The 15,668-nt window shown below is 56.0% G+C and overlaps 1 protein-coding gene across 3 annotated transcripts in view; it reads right to left on the bottom strand.

The window, feature by feature from the left end:
- Positions 1–2,423: 2,423 nt before the first annotated feature.
- The window catches only part of PRDM15 (PR/SET domain 15), a 62,222-nt gene continuing 48,977 nt past the window's right edge, over positions 2,424–15,668 (bottom strand). For 2 of the 3 annotated variants that reach the window (XM_024559833.3, XM_053917355.1), the window contains exons 20-25: positions 13,384–13,515; positions 12,223–12,306; positions 11,654–11,829; positions 7,885–7,965; positions 6,150–6,359; positions 2,424–5,202 (exon numbers count right to left, since the gene is read on the bottom strand). In XM_024559833.3, coding sequence (XP_024415601.3) covers positions 4,723–5,202; positions 6,150–6,359; positions 7,885–7,965; positions 11,654–11,829; positions 12,223–12,306; positions 13,384–13,515 — 1,163 coding nt within the window. In that variant the 3' untranslated portion in view covers positions 2,424–4,722. The remainder of the gene's footprint in view (positions 5,203–6,149; positions 6,360–7,884; positions 7,966–11,653; positions 11,830–12,222; positions 12,307–13,383; positions 13,516–15,668) is intronic. The other variant, XM_071220539.1, reaches the window with a different exon arrangement.

Consider the following 15,668-nt stretch of genomic DNA (forward strand, 5'->3'; position numbering starts at 1 on the left):
CAGTGCAGAGAAGCCAATCTTCGAAAGTGACACACTTAGTATACTGACTGGGGGGCAGACGCACAAGCCAAGGCCGGCAATGGATTTGTACAGCATTTAACACACACTCGCCCGCACACACACTCAGTCCCTCGGCTGCGCTGCCATTGGTATTCTGTGGCTTATTAAAAAAAAATCCAAAATGTCTTTCTTCACACTCCTGTAGGCTAGAAGTCCAAGATCAAAGTGTTGGCAGATGTCATGTCTGGTGAGGGCCCACTTTCTTGCTGTCCTCCGCGGGGGGAGGGGCAGGGAGCTTTCTGGGGTCCCCTTCATAAGAGCGCTGTCCCTATTCATGAGGGCCACCTACTCACTTTCCAAAGGTCCCACCTTCATGGGCAAAACTCAGAACAGGAGAGACGCCCTGGAGCCCGGGCCATGCTCCAGATTGTCACACAAGGTGGCGACTCAGCAGTGTTCAGGAGGAGCTGGGCGGCCCCGCGTGGGACAGACCTCATGCAGCGGGCGCGGAGTGCGGGCCCTCTGTCCTCCCTCTTCCAGGGCAGTGTGCTGGGCTGGGCTGTCTGTGAAGACACAGGTGGGTCTGCATCCTGTGGAAAGGACACCTTCCCGTGCATCTCCTGCTTTCCGGAGCAACAGTGGGAAGCAGACCTGTCTGTCCACAGGGAAAGAGCAGGCCAAGTGGCTCCAAGCCAGGTGGGTGCGGAACACTACGCTTCAGGTGTCCTCTGGGAACGCCAGCCGCCTGCGCCTGGGACTGGGGCATACGGACGCAAAGCCTCAGCCCCATGGGGAGCAGGGGTGGGTAGGGGTGCTGGGCCCAGCCGGCTCTTTGTCTGGGCAACCGTGGCCATATCGGGATAACTGTGCTGACTGCGTCACCACATGAGTATGCTCATGCATCCCTGTCATTGCAAAACAAGGACCCCTTGGCTATTGACGTGCTCAAGCCAGACACAAAAACTGAGGAGAGGAAGCAGCCGCTGGCCCAGCCACTGCCCCCCGCCTTCAGAATTTGTTTTTGATGCGTGTGAAAGGATTGTGTACGGGTGGGTGTGGCGCATTGCTGCTGGCAAATCGCTCCGCCGACATCCGACTTCAGAAGCACAGGGTGTGGATGAACCGAGTGCACGAACAGCACCCACTGCCGCCACTGCCCGTGGATACTCCAGATGGTTGGCCGCGTGCGGGAAGCACGCACGCAGGCCTGGCGCGAGGGAGGAGGTGCTCCGAGTGTGTGGACTGTGGCCAAATCAACTGCTACCTGCGCTGTGGACAATATGACTCAAGTGTCTATGGCAACATTTTGAGCTCAAATCCTTATTAGGTTGGATGGCGTTTCAGGTGTCTCGTTACTTTAAACTGGCCATCCCTAACAAATCAGAGTATATAACAATATCTGATCAATAAGGGATCGTTCCAGACCACCAGCCCAAAGAAATGCCTGAGTTAAGTTTTCCCCTCTAGCTACTCCTATTTTTTTCCAACTGTCCTCACTCTCTCTTTTTCATCCTCACCCGAGGACAGGCTTCTCGACTTCAGAGCGAGGGAACGGAGGGAGAGAAACACTGATCGATCGCCTCTCATTCACACCCTGCCCTGGGACCAAACCTGCAACCTAGGCATGTGCCCTGGCTGGGAATCAAACCGCCGGGAAAGCTTCAGAGACCTCACTGGACATTTCAAGTAATCCAAGCGCTGTACGGGTTCCACACTGCACAGAAATAAGGATGTCATTGTTGGTGACAGGAAATATAACTGTTCTCGAAGTCCATAAAATGAATCAATTACTTGGAAAAGGCAGTTTGAGAGAGGGCCGGTGATTGAAAAACACAGGTCACAGCACCTCTTATTTGTCATTAAACAAACTGATGAGACACCGAATATACCCGACTTCTCCAATCTCATCGCCTTTCAAAAGCCACTAACAACTGCCCCGAGCTGGGAAGCCGCGAGCTTTAGGCCTCTGGACACGAGAGCTGGAAAAGAAAACGGGCCAAGTCCGTGAGAATCGGCCTCCCACACCCGGACTCTCCAAAGCTGTGTCCCGTGGGACACAGGGAGGTGTCCCCTGGCCCAGAGAACACATCCCACAGGACAGTCCCCTCCTGGCCATGGAGCTCGGATGAATTCAGGTGTCTGAACTGGGGGGCAGCTCGGCAAGCTCCATGTCGCCTGTGGCCTAGAACTACACTACGTTACAAATTCACAGGCCCAAAACAAATTCTCATGATTTACTAGTTCAGAATAACCAAGCTGGCCTCACAGAGCCAGGGGGCCACAGAGGCTTGATCTAATTTCCTCTTACGGACACAGCTGTGCACCTGGGCTCGGTTAAAAACCCGAGCATGTCCATCAGTAAACAGTGACAAAGGCGCAGAAGCTAGACTCAATGAATGACACCTGGCTGAGCAGAACTTGGTTTTCTTGCCCTGGTTTCTCGAAGGCACATTCAGAGCGGCTGCCTGAAGATGACAAGCTGAGCCCATTTGCCCGACACAGTCACCCCATGAAGGCCAAACACGCCCATGGGAAACTCAGGAGTAAATTTCATTTTTATTTGGAGCTCTCACTTACTGTAACCAGAAGGATACCTGTGCGTCCGTTATTTAAATAAACAGTGGTCGTTCACCAGGCCACATAACCTGAATTAGGTTCTTTAAAAACATTTGATGCATTCTTACTCTTGGCACAAAAACAACTTCTTTAAAAAAATAAAACTGTGATTTAAAAGGCCTTTATTTCATAGGGAAGAAGAATAAAAGATAAATGATAGCAGATGTTTAATCATGTTTGGAATTTTTTAGTTGGTCATCCGCCCTTTCTATCTGCAAATGCAAAAAAAAAATTGTCAGTGATTTAAAAAAAAAAAATCTCAAGAACCCTGGCATTCTGGATGATTCTGTGGACACCTGGACCCCTTACAGTTGGAGAATGGAGACAATATTTTAGAAAATGTATCACCCCCCACCAAAATCCCTTTGATGAAACCATTATGTAAAAAGCAGTTAATTATATACATAAATAACATAAAAATAATTATCATAAATTAAAAAGTCAAACAATCTCCCACAATTAGTTCATCCGAGGTGAGAGCCGTGAGTGTGTGAACGAGCCGTGTGAGCGACGGGAACTCAGACGCCCCCTTCCCGGGCCGCCTGGGGGAGGACTCTCCTCGGTTCGGGAAGGCGTGTATTGCACAAAACAAATCCTAGCCCTGCCCTCAAAATCTTCCCCGTTGGAACAAAGTGAAGTGCTGAGAAAATCCTTCTGCATAACAAATCGTCCTTCGCCTTGCTGGCAACAGAAGGTAACTCCGCCTCATTCACCCACTACTGACTGTACTCAGTGTTTCTTCACAACGGCCTCCCAAGTCGTACAGGGTCTGGGACAAACAGCGATCAAGGACAAAATAAGGCAAATTTATCATTTCATTCTGGGCAGCGTTAAAAAAAATCAGGTGAGTAAAAACAATCACACTTCTTTCTGTGTCCCTGGCCGCCCCTGCTGCCCCGAGGCAGGCACACACACAGGGCAGCGGTGTCCCCGGGGGAGCGGGCTGGCTGTCCCTCGGCACGCTCAGTAGGGGTATCGACGCTTCTCCTGCTGAACTAGCCTCTGCTGGCGTGCCTGCCCGGCGGGACGCAGCGGCACCACCGCAGTTCGGGAAAGCGAGGCTTTCCAAGCTTATTCGACGCTGTCACCGAAAACTGGCCTGCAACCACACCGACCTTTGGGATTAGAGTTGAAACAGAAAGAAACGTGAATTTCTCCCCAGCTCTTCAGTTCAGGGGACTTTGGCGGGGCCTCGGTCATGAGGAACACGTGAGGGCGTCCACACCAAAGGTGCCACCAAGCAGGGACAGCACGGGGCTTCCTCGCTGCACACGACGGTGTGCCCTTCGCACTGGGGCGTGGTGTGGAACTGGACACGGACCAACAGTCCGACAGTGCAAACGACTTCAGCACGTTAAAACATAGAAACAACATGGCCACTACAGAGTCTTGAATACATCAACATGTGCTTGAAATAAGGTCTTTTAAAAAGTGAAAAAACGGTCCGGAAAGTCAATTCACGAATTAAATTCCTAAGAGACCTTTGCGCCCGAGTCGGCAAGCTCACGTGCCCCTTGCCCGTGATGAACCTGACCGAAGGCCAGAGGAGGGCCGTGGGCTCTCACAGCCATCTGCTTGCACGTGGTTTCCGCCCAACGTTGTGAAACAAGCCCCACGCAACTCGGGCTCCACAGGAGGGACGCAATGTTTCTTGAACTTCTACCAGCTCGCTTGCAAAAGCCACCCAGAGGAGAGAGCCGCCCGTCTCCGCAGCTGGTGTGCCACATGTGAGGACTGCCTGCATTCTGACACGGTGACTGAGCTCCTGATAACACAGCACTGGCCTCCGACGATCCTGCTTCTCTCCAAGTTTCGCTTCCCCGGGCCCATGTCCACCAGACCCATGCAGGGGGGGCGAGGCCCCGGCCGACGGGCAACCTGCTGGCACCTACGGCCGGCCTGCCAGGGCTCATTTCCTGAGTCAGGCTGGCAGACCTTCATGGTTACTGGGGGATTTGGAGATAATTCTGCAAAAACTAAGTCCACCTCACTTACGTTACCACCGTATGATTTTTTTCCTCTTTGTTTGGTATCCAGCAAACGCATCTCAACCAGGAACGAGGGAACCTGTCTGCGGCTCCCTCTGTGAGTCCTCTGCCAGGTGCCTCAGTAGCTGTACATCTGCTGCTGCTGCTCGGCCTGCACCTGGGGCTGCGCCGCCTGCGCTGGGGCGGCCTGTGGCTGCGGGGCTGGCAGCACATCAGTCTGCGGCACCGCCCGCCACGTGAGCGGGTGCTGGTCACTGAGCTGGTTCCCCAGGGGTGTGATGGAGTTGACCAGGGTGGTCAGATTGATGAAGTGGGCCACGGACTGTGGGTTCGAACTTTCCGGCTGGGGGTGCAACTGGATGTCGTTCTGGCGGTTGTGCAACATGGCGGAGCCACTGACTGTATCAAAGGTCACGGTCAGGATCGAGTTGTCCAGCTGCAGCTGACGTTCTGGGGTGGTTAGGTGTCCAACGGCCACCGGCTGTAGGTTGGTGAACTGGGTCCCGGCTGCCGTGGTGATGGGCGTCATGGTGATGTTGGTCAAGCCAACTGAGCTGGATGGAGTGGTCACGTTTGGGTCACCAAGAGTCACCACCACCTGGAAGAGTCACAGACAATGTAAAACAGTTAACAGTCGCGGTGAAAAGGAGAGTGACAGATGCAGGCGGTGCTACCATGCTGGAGCAATCACACGGCCACAGGGGAGCAGCAAAGCACCTTTGGGTGAATGATTAAATCAGGTTAATTTCGTCCTGAGACCAAAACTCCAGTGAAAACAGAGTAACAAGATACAGACATGATCACAGAGGCCACTGGGTAGAACTGAGAAACAAAAGATCTCACTGGCTACAAAGTAACAGAGGAAAGCAATGATGAGAGAGACAGAGAGCACCGTCTTCATGGCACATTCACTCCTCTGAAGTGTCGCTGGTCAGTGACAAGCCCAACTAGAAAGCTAAACGGGCGATGAACAACTCCGTAGCGCCAACAGCTAGTAAACCACAAAGAAAGCAGTTTTTCACATGCAGAGGATGAAAGGGCAAGTCAACACAGACGTCTGGGCAGCATCAGATGCACGCTGATGAAAGATTTGGGAGCCCTGAACCAAAGCGATGGAGGTTGAGCCAAGAGAAGATTCCATTAAGGAAAGCAGACCGGCGGGCTGCACATCGGCCCCTTCCTCTGACCCTCCCTGGACAGCCCCTTTGGTTTGGAGGTCCGCTTTCCCTGACTGGTCAGCAGATGCATGGGGACCACGCCCACCATGAAGGGACACACTTAGGCTGTTGGCAATCTCCTGGTTCCCAGCCAGGGTGGCTGGCTCTCCTTAACACCTGGAAGGTCATGCTGCTAGCCCCCGTGACAGGTGCGATTTCTAGGTCCCCACTGGGATTGCTTAGGTGGAAAACGGAACGTGTGCTGGTGGCACCTGCAGGCCTGTCAGACGGGGAAGGGAGCGGCACATGCGGGGCTCCCGCACCTGGGGCCCTGGCCCCTCCCGCCCCCCAGCGACTGGGCCCTGACTCCAGCATGGGAAGCAGCAACCTGCTGGATGCTCTGCACCGCAGAGTCGGTCTCGTCGCCCACGCCGCCCGTGAACGCAGGCTCCTTCTCTGAGTACTCGCTGAAGGCCGTGTCCTCAGGCACCGGCGCCCCCGCCTCCTCCTCTGGTTTCTGCTTCCTCTTGTGACTCCTCCTGGCGGCCTTCACTGGCTTCCCTTCTGCCAAGCCCTCCTGCTCCAGACCCAGTTCAGGCTGCAGGAAAAGAAGTGTCAGCAGCATTCAGATCAGTGGGGTCATGACCCCGTGGTGACAGTTGTGGTCCCAGAACAGGCCCTGGACATGCTCCAGGGTCAGCGACAAGGCTCTTGGGTCATGGAGCTGCCACAGGAAACAGAGTGACCACAGCTTATCCACTAGCTTGCATTTCTAAAGACTGATGGAAGTTTCAGGAGTTTTTGTTAAATGGAGCAAATTACCTACAAACCATATTTTTAAAAGCTATATTTTGTGCTGAAATATTAACAAAAATTAAAAAAAAAAGTTTAAGCCACCATTTCAACCCACACAAGCTCAGCCCCCTGAGAATGTTTCCACATCAGGCTCTCACCCCCAAATCAATCTTGGATCAAAATGGGTTTGACCACAAGAACCAGACGGTCATCTCCTTTGGGGACAGCAAATAGGCCCAGCCATGACGGCGGCTCCAGATGGTGCCCACACACTCCTCTCTCTGGGAGCTGGTGCACCGTGGCCAGTCTTGTGACCCACACCGGGCTCACTCGGAGTCACAGCAGCCACTAGGCAGTGGTGGTCAGCATGGCACTCCACCCTGGTCACCCAGCCCCTTCCTGGACCTCTGGTGCCATACCACGGGACTCGATCTGACACAGTGGCAGAAAGACCCGGAGGAAGCCCACCAGGGCACGGTCATCGCGGACTGCCCGCATCAGGGCTGCTGTGGCCTCTGGGGCGCCACTGGCCTTGTCATGCCCACGCAGCACAAGCCGGAGCCCGAGCACCACGCTCCAAACACCATTGGAAGAGAAAGAGGTATCATGCGATCTCAAAATAGCTCCGACTGAGACACATTCTCTTTATAGTAAAAGGAAATTTTTGTAAGGATGTTGACTAAAAGTTCCTTTAAAAAAGTAAGCTCATCTAAACCATTTAAAGTGAGCTTTCTTATCAATCTAATCATGCCAAGTTTTCCTGGAAGCCATCGGCGATGGCTAACTCTCAGTGGCAGCGTGGCTGGGCTAGGGTGCCGCTTGCCCGGTGAGGCTGCAGTCTGGACGCTGCCGTGAAGGTGTTCTGTGGGTGAGATTAACACTTAAATTGGCGAACACCGCGTAAAGCAGATGCCTCTGCATTCTGGGTGGGCCTCATCCAATCAGGTGAAGGCCTTACGAGAACAGACTGTGGTCCCTGGAGGAAGAGGGACTTGTCTCTGTCGGCCTTCAGACTTGAGCTGCGACATCAACTCTTCCCGGGGTCTCCAGTCTGTCCTCTGCCCTGCAAGTTTCAAACTTACCAGCCTCCGTGTCACAGGAGCTGATTCCTTACAGTTCTAGAAGCTTACAGAAGCTAAAAGGCTCTTGGGGAGAAGATGGGCCAAAAAGACAGAGTGTGAGACAAAGGGGAGACAAGCAGCATGGACCAAGGGCCTTCCCAACACGCTCCTGACATCTGCCCGCGTCCTGGAGGCCCCACCCTGCCGGCACCTGCATAGATGGAAGTCCCTGGGGACGCCGCGCTGGCAGGGCCACTCTGTGCTCACCTGCACGATGCCGATGGAGGAGGCATCGATGGTGGTGGTCTCTGGGAGGTGGTCCAGGTCGTCGATCCTCACGGCCAGGACCTGCGGGAGAGTGTGGGGCAGTGAGCCGGGACGAATATCCGTAGTCCCTCACGGGCATCCCCATGTTTCTGAGCCGGCTCCACATGGGGCTGACCTTGGGGCCTCGCTTCCAGAACCCCACGCAGGCCCGGGCTCCCCTTGCACCGCGTGCCTTCATGGCACGCGCCTGTGATGCTCCTGCATGTGGAGGGTGCCCCTGAACCCGTCTGGGCCTCACTCCATGCCCCCCCACCCCCGCCAGTGCCTGGGTGGGGTGCACCGTATTTCCTCCCTTTTTCTGCCCATATTAATGAGATTTCAGTCAGTAAAATTCCAGTGACTGTTGTTGTTTCAAATCAGTGTCCTACGAGGAATCACCAAAAATGAGATCTTTACACTTTAAACACTTTGCTCTTTAATTTGCCCCATGGGTGGGTGCTTTCTCCCCCACCTGCCCTCTGGGAGCCACACTGCCCGGCCCAGAGGGTGCAGACGCTGCACTGTGCTCACCCCCTCCCGTGTGCCCACACGTCCCTCACGCCAGTCACCGGGTCCTGCCCCGATTCCCGTCCCTGCTACTGTGATTAGTTAAGTGAATCAAATCGTAAGGGAGACCGTGGAACATGCCAGCAGAGAGAGAATGAACCCTCCAAAAAGCACAGTGAAGGTGAGCTGCTAAAAACGGGGAAATGGGACATGGAAAGTACAGGAGATGAGGGAAAACCGAGCATCTGCCTGTAAGGCTCTTCATCCAAACAGCTTTGCGAGCATCTACGTTTCTGCTCAACTAAAGCACACAAAGATGGAAAATTGTGGACCCCACGCTGTGCGTGTGGCTGGTTAAGACAGACCCGGGGAAGCACAGCGTTGGGGTGGCGGGCTGGCGGCGTCTCCAACAGGAGCGCGAACGAAGGGCGCGCAAGCTGCGGGTGCACGGAAACGCTGACGGTGGCGCTGAGGGCCCACGAGGGACCAGGATGCTGCGGAACTGAGTAAGAGCAGCCGGAGGCCACTGACGGGTTTGCTACCACTGTCACCGTCACTGCTGCCACCACCACCGCAACCAGGGCCACCAACACATCTACCACCACCATCATCATCATCATCATCACCATCACCATCATCCTCCTCCTCCTCCTCCTGAGCGGCGGCCTAGGCACATGGTCCAGAAGCTGACACCACAGAGCCGCAACCACAAAGGCATTCGTCAGCTTTACTCTCATTAGGAAACATGACCATAAATGGAAACTTTTTTGTGCCTTAATTTTTAAAGTGTTAACATTCATTCACACTGGAACGACCCCACAGTGAAGGCGTCACACAGCATCAACTAGGAAAGATCCCGAACCCGTGAAAGTCATTGGCGCCCAGCACCTGAACCCGTGAGTCTGCCTCCAGCGGCCGGAGTCCCAAGCCTGCGCGCTGTTGCGGGACGGGCCGCGAGGCCCACCGACACTGGCACCCAGCTGGCCTCACACCCTGGCAGAGCATCCCCCTCCCCGGGCCCCTGCCCGCCCCTCCCTCTGCCTCGTTCTCTGTCAGATGTCACCCCCTCCACATCACCTGTAATTACTTAGCTGCTTGCCTACTTCCTTTCCCTCTGCTCCCACCTGAGACTGGCACCTCCGGGAGGGCGGGGCTCACCCTGGTTGGCTGGCTCTGCAGCGCTCACCACTAGTGGGCGCTTACTACGCATTTGTCCGAACCAACAAAGAGAGGACAGCGAAACGACCCGAAGGATAGCCCAGAGAGAGCAGGCTACGGGCTTGAGACCAAAGGGGCTGAGGACTGAGCTGATGGCAGGAGAGCCCCCGTGGCACTTTCTCTCCCCTTCCAGGAGCCAGGTCTGCCAGCGTGGGCGTGCCTGAGGAGTGGGTGATGGGGACACACTGCCCCCGTTAGAGACGCAGCCACAGAAGGTGGCCTTGCAGAGCGATCTGTTTGGAAGTGATCATTATCCCCGGCAAAAGGACTTGGTGGACAAAAACGCTGTTGAGCCCCTCTGCGTGTGCCAGGCCTCTCTCTCCACCCAGCATCGCCCAGTCAGCAAACACGGACTGGCACATGCTTCTAACACCCGGAACGACAGAGACCCACGAAGTGACAGAAGGGCTCCGACTCGGCTCCTCGGATGCCGCTGGGTGAGTCTGCAGCGCCTGCTCTGAGCCCCCAGCCCCGGGCCACCGTGTCTGCTGACACTTCAGGGTCCTGCTCGGGACTTTGTTTTTCAGGGTTTAAACCCTGGCAGGGGGAGTTCTGGGGGGAACCCCAGCTCCACATATCAGAGGATGCAGCCCGTCGAAGGACCGGAGAGCTGGTGACCCCCTGCCCTGCCGGCTTGGGCGCCGAGGAGGACACTGCATGTATGCCCCCCCCGCCCCAGTACGGCAGGCTGTGCTCTTGCCACCACGGCAGAAGTGACTTCCGTCCATCAGAGGAGGTTATTCCACACAGAGTCAAGTGACACCCGTACCCTCGCCACGGGACAAACCCACTGTGCGGTGCTGCTTTCTCCCTTTCCTTCCCCACCCGTCTCATTCACACGGTGAAGGTGAGTGTTGCAGACACACGGACGCCTACGATGTGCGCTGTGCACGCTCACGCGGCGCACCCTGCTGTTGCTGCTATAAGCATTCCACAGGTTTATTGAGAATTCTGTTTTTAGAGAGTCCAGCATGTCGCTAAGCCAACGCTAACTTAACCCACTCCTCGTGCGTGGCATAGAGGCGCCCAAAGAATCATTCCTCACGTACTGGGGACCCGTCACGCTGCCTCCCAGAGGACACCCACGGCAGCCGCACCGTCACTTCGAATCTAGAACCCTCCTGCTGGGTCGCGGGCGGGGGAGGCACCTGCTACGTTAGCGCCCGTGTCTCTGGGACTCAGTGAGGGCGAGTTTCTCCTGTGCGTTCCCTCTCACAGTCTGCCTCTCGTGTACACACTGTGTTCCGCAGGCTCTTCTCACCCAACGCTACCACCTCTACTAGTGAAGGCGGCGCCTGGGGACTACAGTGACATCTCCCACACTTCCTGGTTTGCCCTCTGCGTGTTCCTTTAGCTACATCAGTTCTCAGTGTGATGTTGTTTATGTAGTCAAATTACTGGTGTTCTGTTCACAATGCCTTTCGTTGCTCTTATGCGTGGAGAGTCTTTCCCTTTTGGTGATCTGAGAGCTATTTACCTGCATTTCCTGCTAGTTTTATTTTCCAGCTTGCTTCTTTTTAAAGCAGAATGAATTATTTAATGTCCTGGACCTTCTTTTAGAACAAGCTTCCAGGCAAGCCAGGTCTTCTTGCCTCTACAATTTCCCCCTCTGGGTCCGCAATGCCACCCTGTAATCGGTCCCCAACACCACCTGGACACTCCCTGTTCTGCACATTTTATTCGTCTCTCCAGGGGGAAGAATGGGGGAAACAGGGCAGGGCTGCACTTCCATCTTGCTGTAATTCCAGGGAAAATTAATTTATAACCTTAGCAAACACCAGGTGAGGCTCTTCTGCTCACTCGTTCAGTGCCTCCCTCCTACGTGCCGGCCCTGCAATCAGAGGGAACGTGAGACCCAGGCCCTGCCTCCAGGAATTCTGGGTCTGCAAAGGGAGACAGATCCACGAGCCGGGTGGCGGAGTCTCAGGGTAGCAGGGGCATGCCCAGGGCGGAGGGCAAAGGGGCCAGGCCAGCGTGGGGTGGGGGCGGGGAGAAGGACGCTCACCTCCGGGTGCTTGCGCCGCATGTGCCTGCTCATGGAGGCCCTGGTGGACACCTTGGTCCCGCACAGCTGGCAGCTCTGCGCCTCGACCTTGTCGTGGGTGAGCTGTACGTGCTTCTGCAGCATGTACTCGGTGACGTATTTCTTGTCACACACGGAGCACGTCCACTGCTTGCCCACTTCACACAGACACGCACACACACGAGGAGGAAAAGACAAGCGCAGGCTTTGAGCGAGGCTGTCCCACAGCCTGCAGGACAGGCGGGGAGGGTGCTGCTTCCTCGGCACATGCTGCCGGGATGGCCCCCCAGGTCAGCCCGAGACCAGTATGACTGGTCTCCTCCCTCCCTGAGTGTGGAGCCACGCCATTGCTCCAGTATTTGAAAATTCCAGACCAGATATCTGGAAGTGGTATTGGGCTGATGTTAAGGGGGCAGTGGGCTGCCACTGGGGCAGGATGACACCAGACACCCCAAAACAGTCTAACACATACAGGGTAACACAGCCGTCCCTCCACGCGTGCCGGGACTGTGGCGCGTGGCCGGACACTCCCTCGGGCCGCACCTGCTCACCTGTGTGGATGAGCTTGTGGGTCTCCATCGTGTTCCTCTCGCTGAAAGTCTTCCCGCACAACTCACACATGAAGTCTTTAATCCCTGCGGGGAAAGCACACTCACTTTCAGGTTTTTCCAGGGGCTGTTACTAGGCACTGCGGGTGTCTTGTCCCTGACATTTGGAGAGGCCGCGGGGGAAGGTGGATTGCCAAGGGGCACAGGCAGTGAACAGAAAACTGTGGCTCGGAAAGGCTGCCCTCTGGAGGTGGCCGGCAAGGCCCTTTCCTCAGAAAGGGTGGCAGGTCAGTTTCAGCCTGGCGCCCACGGGACTGCCAGACACCCCGAACGAGCACAACCCAGGCAGTGAGCTTTATTCTGCACGGGCTCACAACCAGGGAAGGCAGACATGTTTGTGAAACTCAGGTGGGTACTGTTAGGGTTCCCATCGGCTCCAACCTAGATCCCAGAGCTCCCATTGGTCCCTCGGTCTGGGCCGATCGTCCCACTTGCCTGCAACCTGGTGAGCACACGGAACCAAGGCAGACAGGCTCCCATCAGAAATGTCACACTCTGGCAAAAGCCCTGGCTGGGGTAAGCCTCCTTCTGTTCTCACGTCTATCTTAGCGCCCTCTTACGTACACATTTACCCGTGTACACGTGTTTTATAAACAAGGGCGCATAGGTGACGTTGCAGAGGCTGCTTTTCCTCCTGTTGTACCATGAACTCTATGTAAACTAGCAGCATCTCATCACTTTTAATGGATGCATTCTTTTTTAGCCATTGTCCTAATGACAGACATTAAAGATGTCCCAGCATCTGACATCAGCTTGTGTACACACCCCTCTGGACCCGTGTGATTACTTCCGGGGCACACATTCCTGCAGAGGAACGGCTGAGCGGGGCAAGGGCCCTGCAGAACTGGCAGCTGTTGCCAACCTTGCGCTGGCGAGTAGGCAGCAGCCGGCTCCAGTGCGCATGCGCAGTGACGCGAGTGACAGGGCGCCTGCGGGGATTGGAAGCGCCAGCTGCTTACCCACGCCTCCCGGAGCTCCGAGCTCGCTGGAACCCGGGTTTAATGGGAGCTAAAGAAAGTGAGAAGCAGCAAGGCGCTCTTGACCGGGCCATTCCAGCACGAGGCGTAGCGGCTGCCGCACGCTTGCACTGCGGCCGGGACTCACCCGTGTGCCGCTTGTAGTGCTTGAGCATGTTGACCTTCTGCGCGAACTTGCGGTGGCACTCCTTGCACTCGTACTCCTTGATGCCCTTGTGCAGCTTCATGTGGTGGCGCAGAGCGTGCTTGGTCTTCATGCCTGCCGGACACAAGCAGGTGGGTGCCGGCCACGGCCCACCTGCGCCACAGACCCCCGACAGCGCCCCTGTCCAGGATCCCCGCACAGTGCCCTGCCCAGGAACCCCCCGCCCACTCCCAGGACCCCCCCCCACACACACAGTGCTGCAGGCACAGGTCTCAGTGATGGCAGAAAGGGTGAAGGGGAAGGACAGGGCTAGGGGCTCCTCTCGGGAAGGCTCGCCACCAAGGTGGGGGACAGGCAGTGGCGCCATTGAAGGTCCTTAGGATTTACTGTCAATGCCTGGCCAGCCCATCTCCGCTGTGCCCACCCCACCCTGGCGGTCAGTGCTCAGAACAATGAGAGCTGTCAGCAAGCATCCCCAGTGTGCGGCCATGGCCCAGTCGGCTCATTAGGGAAGGGCAGGACAGCCTCCTGGAGTGTCCTGTTGATACTGGTGTTGTAAAAGTAACGAAGATCAGGAATAAAGTCACTGACGTTCCAGCCTTACGGTCTAAGCCTGACTTTCAACCCACCTGTAGTTTAACTTCACAAAGTCAACCTTTGCTGAAGGCAATGAAATAAGCTACTGCCTTACTCAGGCCCACAGAGAAGGGATCACCCAGTTTGGGGTGTGAACGAGGGGCTGAGGGTCTTAGCCTGGGACGCCCACTAGGCGAGCAGTGCTGCACAGGAAGCACCACGGGGCAGCAGGCAGGGGCCCTCTGGAGCCGAGGGACAGCGGTTCACAAGCATGCAGTTGAGGCATCCAGTCCCCTAGCCGCAGGCTGACCCAGGAACTGGCCTCTGCAGGGGGTGGTGGGGGCAGACCACCGTCACTGCCCTCAGCAACAGCAGTGGGAGGACCCCGGCGCCCACAGAGTCCTCTAGGCTTCAACTGGTCAACAGCGCCCTTCCAGGTTACCTAGGAAACCCTTGGCCACGGCCCATGGGGATGTGAACTTCACCCAGCTCCTGACTGGGCTCTGAAACCCCGACCCAGATGAACCGCCAGGCCACTCCCTCCTCAGCCTGACTTGTACGCACAGAAAGGGGGCTCCTAGGCTGTGGTGGGGCGAGGACGTGTGTGGGCCTGGCACTGACTGCGGGGCAGCATCTTCCCCTTTAAAAAATCACACACACTCACAGTAAGAAAAGCAACAGGGGACAAGAGGTTAGCCCAGTGGATGGCTCTCCAATAGTCTGTCCTTCCAGGACCACACTCCTGGGTACATTCTGGCTACACACTCCGGGACCCTCTGCTGTCTGGCCACTTCCACTGGCTCCACCATTTGCTGTCACCTTGATTATCAGGCCCGGCCTGACCACCACACTGCTCTCAACAGCGCGCACCACTCATGGCGTGTGCTGCTCATTGCGGACGCAGGGGCGCCTGCCACCACCCAGGGCTGCACCAAGTGCCAGAGGGTGAGCAGGGAGCTGAGCAAGGTCCCCCGCTTCGCCGGGGAGGGGCAGACATGCAGAGGCAGAGTGCCACGTGAGAAGGACTGAAGAGGACAAAGTAACAAAGATGGCAGGAGTGCAGGCAGCCAGGATGCTGGCTTACGGAGGGGAGGGGCGGGGCATCTGAGAGTGACCTGGGAGACTGGGAGGGGCCGAGAGCTACTAGCGGGAACAGCATTCCTTGGGGGGGGGGGGGGGGAGGTGGGCGGCAGGGGATCAGCCAGTGCAGAGGCCCTGAGGCCGCTGTAACTGATTCCTCAGTGTTTCAACCCATCTGCCCGTCACAGGCAGTGCAGCAGGGGGCATGTCTTAAGTCTTTACGCAGCAAGCACACCCTGTCCTGCACTGGTTGCTCCCCCAGGCTGTGCCATCTTGGCTTTGACCCTTGAAGGGACAGTCACTGCGGGGTCAGCACCCAGTGGATGGATGGACAGAGGAAGTTGGTCTTTGCCCTTTGCCCCAACCAGCGCGTCCCTCCCACGTGCATCTAAGACGAACTTAGTCTAAATCACAAAAACAACACACGGTCATTCAAACACAAAACAGAAAACGCTCAGACGTAAAGGGACGACAAAGTCCACCGCCCATGCTGACCTCCCCGTCCCAGCCAGTGTTGGTGACGGTCAAGGTTCTCTTTCCAGTTTAAAAAAAAAAAAAAAAAAAAAAAAATCTGAGAACAGTTTTGAATTACACACGACTGCCACACGGTG

Source organism: Desmodus rotundus, chromosome 2 (genome assembly GCF_022682495.2).
Source record: "Desmodus rotundus isolate HL8 chromosome 2, HLdesRot8A.1, whole genome shotgun sequence".
In the NCBI taxonomy this organism is placed as follows: Eukaryota; Metazoa; Chordata; class Mammalia; order Chiroptera; family Phyllostomidae; genus Desmodus; species Desmodus rotundus.